The 7,096-nt window shown below is 39.3% G+C and overlaps 1 protein-coding gene across 1 annotated transcript; it reads right to left on the reverse strand.

The window, feature by feature from the left end:
• Window positions 1-2,468: 2,468 nt before the first annotated feature.
• LOC112582240 (endogenous retrovirus group K member 25 Env polyprotein-like) lies at window positions 2,469-4,825 on the reverse strand. Its single transcript, XM_044936871.2, has one exon. The coding sequence runs from the start codon at window positions 4,741-4,743 to the stop codon at window positions 3,994-3,996; it is 750 nt and encodes a 249-aa protein (XP_044792806.1). The 5' UTR covers window positions 4,744-4,825; the 3' UTR covers window positions 2,469-3,993.
• Between the last annotated feature and the right edge of the window lie 2,271 nt (window positions 4,826-7,096).

A 7,096-nucleotide genomic window follows, 5' to 3' on the forward strand; every position in this document is an offset into this window, starting at 1 on the left:
GACTGAGCAACTAACACTTTCACTTAAAAAATGAGACAAATGAGCTTACAAAACAAAAATAGTGTCACAGATATAGAACAAACTTACGGTTACCAGGGGGGAAGGGGAGGGGAGGGATAAATTGGGAGATTGAGATTGACATATACATACTACTACATATAAATAGATAACTAATAACCTACTGTATAGTACAGGGAACTCAACACTCTGTAATTACCTATATGGGAAAAGAATCTTAAAAAGAGTAGATACATGTATATGTATAACTGATTCACTTTGCTGTACACCTGAAACTAATACAACACTATAAATCAACTATACTCCAATGAAAATTTAAAAAAATCACAAAGATGTTGACACCCTAATCCAGAGAACCTGTGAATGTTACCTTACAAAGGCGACTTTGCAGTTATGATGATGTGAAGGGTCTTGAGATGGGGAGGCAATTCTGGATCATCTCATTGGGCCCCCTTTAATCATGTGCTCAGTCACTCAGTTGTGTCTGACTCTGTGACCCCATGGAGCCCACCAGGCTCCTCTCTCTATGAGATTTTCCAGGAAAGCATACTGGAGTAGGTTGTCATTTCCTTCTCCAGGGGCTGTTCCTGATTCAGGGATCGAATCTGCATCTCTTGCATCTCCTGGATTGGCAGGTGGGTTCTTTACCACTAGCACCACCTGGGAAGCCCTCCATGGTAATGGGAGACATGGCTGTGGGAGAATGGTCAGAAATTCTGGTTTGGAAGATGGAGGAAGGGTATCATGAGCCAAAAACTACAGACGACCTCTAGAATCTAGAAAAGGCAAAGAAATGGTTTCTCTCCTAGAATCTCCAGAAAGGAATGCAGCTCTGCTGACACCTCTATTTTAGCTCAGGGAGACCTGTGTCAAGACCTACAATCACCAGAACTGTAAGATAATAAACTTGCATTGTTTAAGCCAGTAAGCCTGTGATAATTTATTACAGCAGTAATAGAAAATTATGCATGGCCAGAGATAACTGACACAAGAGAAAAAAGTTAACAGATTTTTCTCTCTCTTCTGGTCTAAATAATCCTTTTTATATAATTCAGTCTGTATTATAGAATATTCAGTCAATTTAAATTTCACCTCCCCCTTAAGGCTGCTTTCCTGTTCCCCCTTTCCCCTAGATGTGGTTGGATGGGGAAGCTTGTGACCCTTCTAGTGTTAGGAGCAGTTGGGGCCCATTTTTGTAGGGCTACTCTGGTTTCTAGATGGGTATTACTGTGAGGTTGTGTTTGCTACACTTCTGGAACTGGCTGCCTTTCACATGCATGGCTCAAATCCATGGCTTGTACATCTTGTGATCTGTCGTCTCAGTCCAGGTAACCATCTCTCCTTGCTTTCTGGGCCCCACTTTGATTTTCTTTGGCTTTTTAAACCCTTCAAGGTTTGACTCACTCTTCTGTTCGCCCACTCCCTCAATGGCCTTCACTATATTGCTCAGATACTAGGCTCCCTTCTCCTCCACAGAGACCCTTCATGGAAAGTTCCCCAGTAGATTCTCAAGCTTCACTTTGGTTCTTCCCTGAAGCCTCTGGAAACTTTCAGATCCATTCCATGTATGGAAAGTTGGGGGACACACAAGAGAGTCACAACAGGACCACTTTCCACAATGTTGTCCCTCCTTACATGCCTGTCATCTCAGGAGTTCCCAATTAGGATCACACACACCCCAAACCACTCATCTTTCAACTTTTCTCTGAGATGATGTACCAGACCTCTCCACTGCAGGATTCAACCCAGAGCAAGGAAGCCAAGGCACACCTTCTCATGCTTTCCTTCCTCTTCTCCTTCTTCTTCTCTATATTCCCCCCAAGATGGAAGGAGAGGACTCATTCTTTCTATCTGAGAGGAATTCCCAATGCATTCCAGACTCCTCCTAAATAAAGAGGTATTTTCCTTGCCCCAAATCACTGGGTTTATAATGGAAAATGGGATGCAGGGAGAAAAACTGTGTTGCTAATGATTAAAGTTCAAAAAATGTGTTTCTTCTTTCATGTCTATTACATGCCAGGCACTAAGCTAGGTACTACAATGTGAAGTATAGCATCATTCATGAAGATATTTCTGTTTAGAGAAGACTGTGGAGTGTGTGCACGTGTGTGCATTTGCATGTGACTATGAAAGAAAATATGAATGGAATTTTGTCCAGTGTGACAGAAGATTATTTACACTATGTTTTGGGGGCAGACTGAAGAACATGAGAGATTTTATTAGAATGGCATATAAAACTGGGTTATGAGTCACTTAAATTTGCAAAAAAAAAAAATTATGAATAGAGTACTGTGGTCAATGTTGGGGATTTTCTCCCCGGGACTTGGAAATGACGAACCTGAAAGAATGACACTCGGACAGTCTCTTGCAAGGACTGACAAGTTTATTTCTGCAGTCAAGCCTTTTTATAGAAGCAGGAATGAAGAGCTTAGAGTATATAGCCAGCAGAGCACGTATGTGGTTAACACCTAATCAGTAAAAATATTTTAAGGACAGCGTGCTCTAAGTGACCCATGTGCTTATCCCATAACCCGTTTTCTCAAGCAACATCCTTAATATTTATTATTAAATCTTGGCGCCGGGCATAACCAAAGGCAGGAGATGTTTTTCTGCCCACAGCACACAAAGCCGGGGTACTTCTGGCCCTTCGCCATTTTCCCAAGGACTTCCTCCAACCAGCTATTTTGTACTGCGCTTCCCAACATATCCTCCTTTTGTTTTTAATTTAAGCATGGCAGCTGCTAGTTAGACTCCGTTGTGGGAGGCATGGAGTCTTGAGTAGAGACATCTATATCCTATAAGCAATGACAGAAAAAGCAAGATGATTAATACATATATAAAAATGTTGTTTCCTGAAAACCAAGTTCTAGGGTCTAGAGACGATAGGGTTTTGGTTAAAGTATCATAAAATTGAGTGCTGTACAATTCCTTAAGTACCTTAACTTGAAAATTAGCAACTTGTTGTTTCAACAAATTGATGTCTAAACTTGAATTATCTGTGAGATCCTGCAAATGCGCTTTAACTTTATCCCAAGGATATTAAGTGCTATTATAGGGCATGTTAGACAAAAAGAAGTAAAATTCCAGTGACAACGTATACGTGTTTGGAAAGTCAGTTGCTGCACTTGATCTCCTAAGTGGATAACCACAGTTTGTAACTCATTAATTCGTGTTTTTAATTGCTGATCTATTTGAGCTTGTCGAGTCCAAAGATCATGAGAGTCTTTGTGCCAAGCAGTGATAAAATCATGATTTTGTATAGAATTATGTAACCAGACAAAATTCCTACAGTCACAAAAAAATAAGGCTTAAGATGCCTGCAATAATCCACTCAATGATGCACTTAGATCGCCTAAGTCCAGTTTTCAATAATACAGAAAGAAATACAGAATCAGTCCAAGGTTCAGTTAAGTTTACGGAAAACCAAAACTCAGATCTTTGTTTAACTAGCACTATGCTAGCATTGTGATATGAAATGGTGTGATTAAGGCAGGTATACAATGCACATGCAGTACAATTGACAATCTTGGTCGATAAGTCAATATCAAAATGCCCTACGATAAACAAATATGGAAGGTGAACACATGATTGAATATAGCCAGTACTATTGTATAGGAAGGTATAATTAGAAGGACGAAACATACCCATAGTCCCATAAACACTAGAGAAGTACTCTAAGGCTACTGGAATTTTCCAAATGTGCCATTGCTCTGGCCCAATGGGAACGATAATCCTGGGGTGTGGGGGTGATAAGCCCCCATTATACCAATTCAGCAATATGTCCTTATCAGTCCAGAAACTTGTCTTAGATTTATGAAAGCCTCCAATGCTTGATCTATTAAACCAGGAGCAGTTATGATGTTCCTCCTGCTCTTCAGAACAGTTTACAAACAGCCCATGAGGTCCCCAGTCAACAAATTTAAATGTATGATTAGTATGATTTTGCTGAATTATAGAAACTTTCCCAAATTGGCCTCAACAGTCAGACCAATGTAACGGTTGTATCTCCTGTTTTCTTCTCCAAGATACAGTATGACATGAAGGTTCCTCTGGTTGAAAAAGTGAGTTCGAATAGTTGGCTATCTGGCCTGGATAATGTCGCTCGAAGCCATTAAGTAAGAAAGATGCCATAGCGAACATTCCCAGATGCAAAGCAGTCCCATTGTTGGCAGAGTATGCCCACCACTGTGGGAAGATAGTCATGCAAAGGGGATGAGATCCGAAACAGATAGGCAAGGTTTTGAATCCCACGGAAATGTTGATTGGCTTTCCCTCATCTTCTTCATGAATTGGTAGCTTTATGGACCAGGGACTTGGAAAATGCATGCTATCATTAGTAAAGATCATAGGGGCTTTATCTACCCAATCCACTATGGAGAGAAGTGGTGGGTTGGGTATGTATGCCCAATAAACATATTTTGCACTTACCCCAGAGGAACAGGAAAGAACAGCTAACATTGCCAGAAACAGCTTATCTGGAGTCACAGGAGTTTCAGTACTCTTCAGTGTCTGCTCAGCCTGACGAGTCATGTTTTTCACTTGAGCCCATGTCGGGTAAGGATTCAAACGATGGCATCTCCTCATTGATTCCTCCAGGGTCATTGACGAGACCCTTTGTGTCAACTTCATCACTTCCCAAGGGAGTCCAGTCTTGGGGTCCCTCTTGGTAACAGACATGGCGAAGGGGAACCCAGATTTTCTCTCCATCTGCAACAACAAGACCATAACCTTTGCCTAGGAGTCATAAGATTCCTGGCAGCCACTGATTAAATTGCTTATACCATATTGTTGTATTGATTTCTAATTTGCTGTTTTTGTCTTCTGCAAAATTTCTATCTGCACGAGTATCAGAATTATGTTTTGTTAAGTTTAAAAAATTTAGGGAATAAAGAGTTAAAGATAATAATAATTGAGGGTTCATAGGATAAGAAGTGTATCTCCTCTTCTATATTCCCCCTTTCTGTTTTAATAAATGAGTTTTTAGGGTGCAGTGGGCTCTTTTAATAATGGCTTGACTTTGGGGATTATAGGGTATTCCTGTAATGTGTGTGATGTTTCATTCTGATAAAAATGAATGAAATGAGTGCGAAGTAAATGCAGGTCCATTGTCTGTTTTCAGGACTGAAGGAATCCCCATAACGGGGAAGGTGAGTTAAGGGTAAGGAAATGGCGTGTTTGCTGGATTCTGAGAAGATAGGTATTGTCCAGATAAAGTCGGAAAATGTATCTATTGAGACAAAAAGCAAAGAAAACTTTCTTAACGAGCAGTGAGTGAAGTCCGATTGCCAAAGGGAATTAGGTTGTTGCTTCCGGGGATTAATTCCTGAAATCGTAGTCTGTAAATGCAGAGGGGCACAGACATCACAGGTTTTAATAATATGCTGTGCTTCAGTAAGAGGAATATGGTATTTAGAGTGCAATCTGTTAGCATTGGTATGAAGATTAGCATGTTTGTCATTGGCAGACGTAAAAATGGGAGCTATGAGCCTGTCAACAGCATCATTTCTTGAAACCAGAGGGCCAGGTAAACCTGAATGAGCACACATATGTGCAATAAAGAAGGATTCCATACGTGATCGAATTAAGGCTTGAGTCTGTGAAAAGAGAGTATATAATTCTTCATCTAGGTTGTATAAAAAGGTGGTAACAAAATTGGGAAAAAGGGAAGCAAGGTATTTGGAATCAGTATATACTTTGAAGGATAATGGTTGAAGTGACAAAAGAGCATATAAAGCATACAATTCAACTCTTTGTATTGAAGAATAGGTAGTGGTTAGTTTTTCTTTGATATCAGGGCCGATAATCCCTGTTATGCCTTTCTTGTTGCCATCAATGAAATAGGTGGGTGCATAGGAAATAGGCTGGGATGCAATGATATTAGTTACAATGAATTTAGTACATTGTAGAAAGTCCTATAATTTTCTCTTTGGCAAATGAAATAACATTTTGAAAATCATTTAATGCCATTTGCATGGTCAGGTTATATTGTAAGGCAATTTGCAATTCCTTTTTTGTCAAGGGGACGTGTATTGCATATGGATCAAAGCCAGTCAAAGTTTGTACATGGCTTCTTCCTGACATAATTAATTGCCCTATTTTCTCAATATATGATACATTTTTTTTAGACTGTTTAGTGTGTAATATACCCATTCTATTGGGCTATGTTGAGTTATAATTGCTGTGGGCGAATGTTCAGTGGGGAATATATATAAAGACATTGGTTGATCATGATCTAGCTGAGTTGAGAAAGACTGTTGAATGAGTTTCTCCATTAAGGCCAGTTCTTCTTTGGCCTCTTTTGTTAGCTGCCTAGGGCTATTAGGGTCAGGGGATCCCTCTAAAATTTTAAATAGGTTTTTAAGGCATAGGTGGGGATGCCGACAGATGGCCGTAGCCAATTAATATCTCCTAGCAATTTTTGAAAATCATTCAGTGTGCGTAGAGATTGCACAGAAATTTGAGTTTTTTGAGGTTTGATTTTAGATTCTTCCATAACATGTCCTAAATAATTAAAGGGTGCTTTCTAAAAAAAATAAAAAAGTAAAGGGTGCTTTCTATTGAATTTTATCTGGCACAACAAGCAGGCCATGATTTTGAAGAGTAGTAGTAACTTTATTATATAACTGTTGCAAACAGAGTTCAGATTCCATAGAGAGAAGTATATCATCCATGTAATGAATTATAAATGCAGTAGGAAATTTATCTCTAATAGGTTGTAATAAAACAGATACTGGCAAATGGTAGGAGAGTTCATCATTCCCTGAGGTAGCACCTTCCATTGAAATCTTTTAACAGGAGCCATGTGATTTATAGAAGGAATTGAAAAGGCAAAATGTTTTCTATCTTTAGGGTGCAGAGGTATAGTAAAAAAGCAGTCTTGTAAGTCAATAATAATTATAGACCATCCTTTTGGTACCATAGAAGGGGAGGGCAATCTGGGTTGTAAGGGCCCCATAGGTAACATGGTATTATTAACATTTCTTAAATGTATCACCATTCACCATTTTCTTGATTTCTTTTTTATTACAAAAACAGGGGAATTCCACGGGGAAAACGAAGGTTCTATATGAGCTTTTTG

This window comes from Bubalus bubalis, chromosome X (assembly GCF_019923935.1).
Source record: "Bubalus bubalis isolate 160015118507 breed Murrah chromosome X, NDDB_SH_1, whole genome shotgun sequence".
NCBI classification, from domain to species: domain Eukaryota; kingdom Metazoa; phylum Chordata; class Mammalia; order Artiodactyla; family Bovidae; genus Bubalus; species Bubalus bubalis.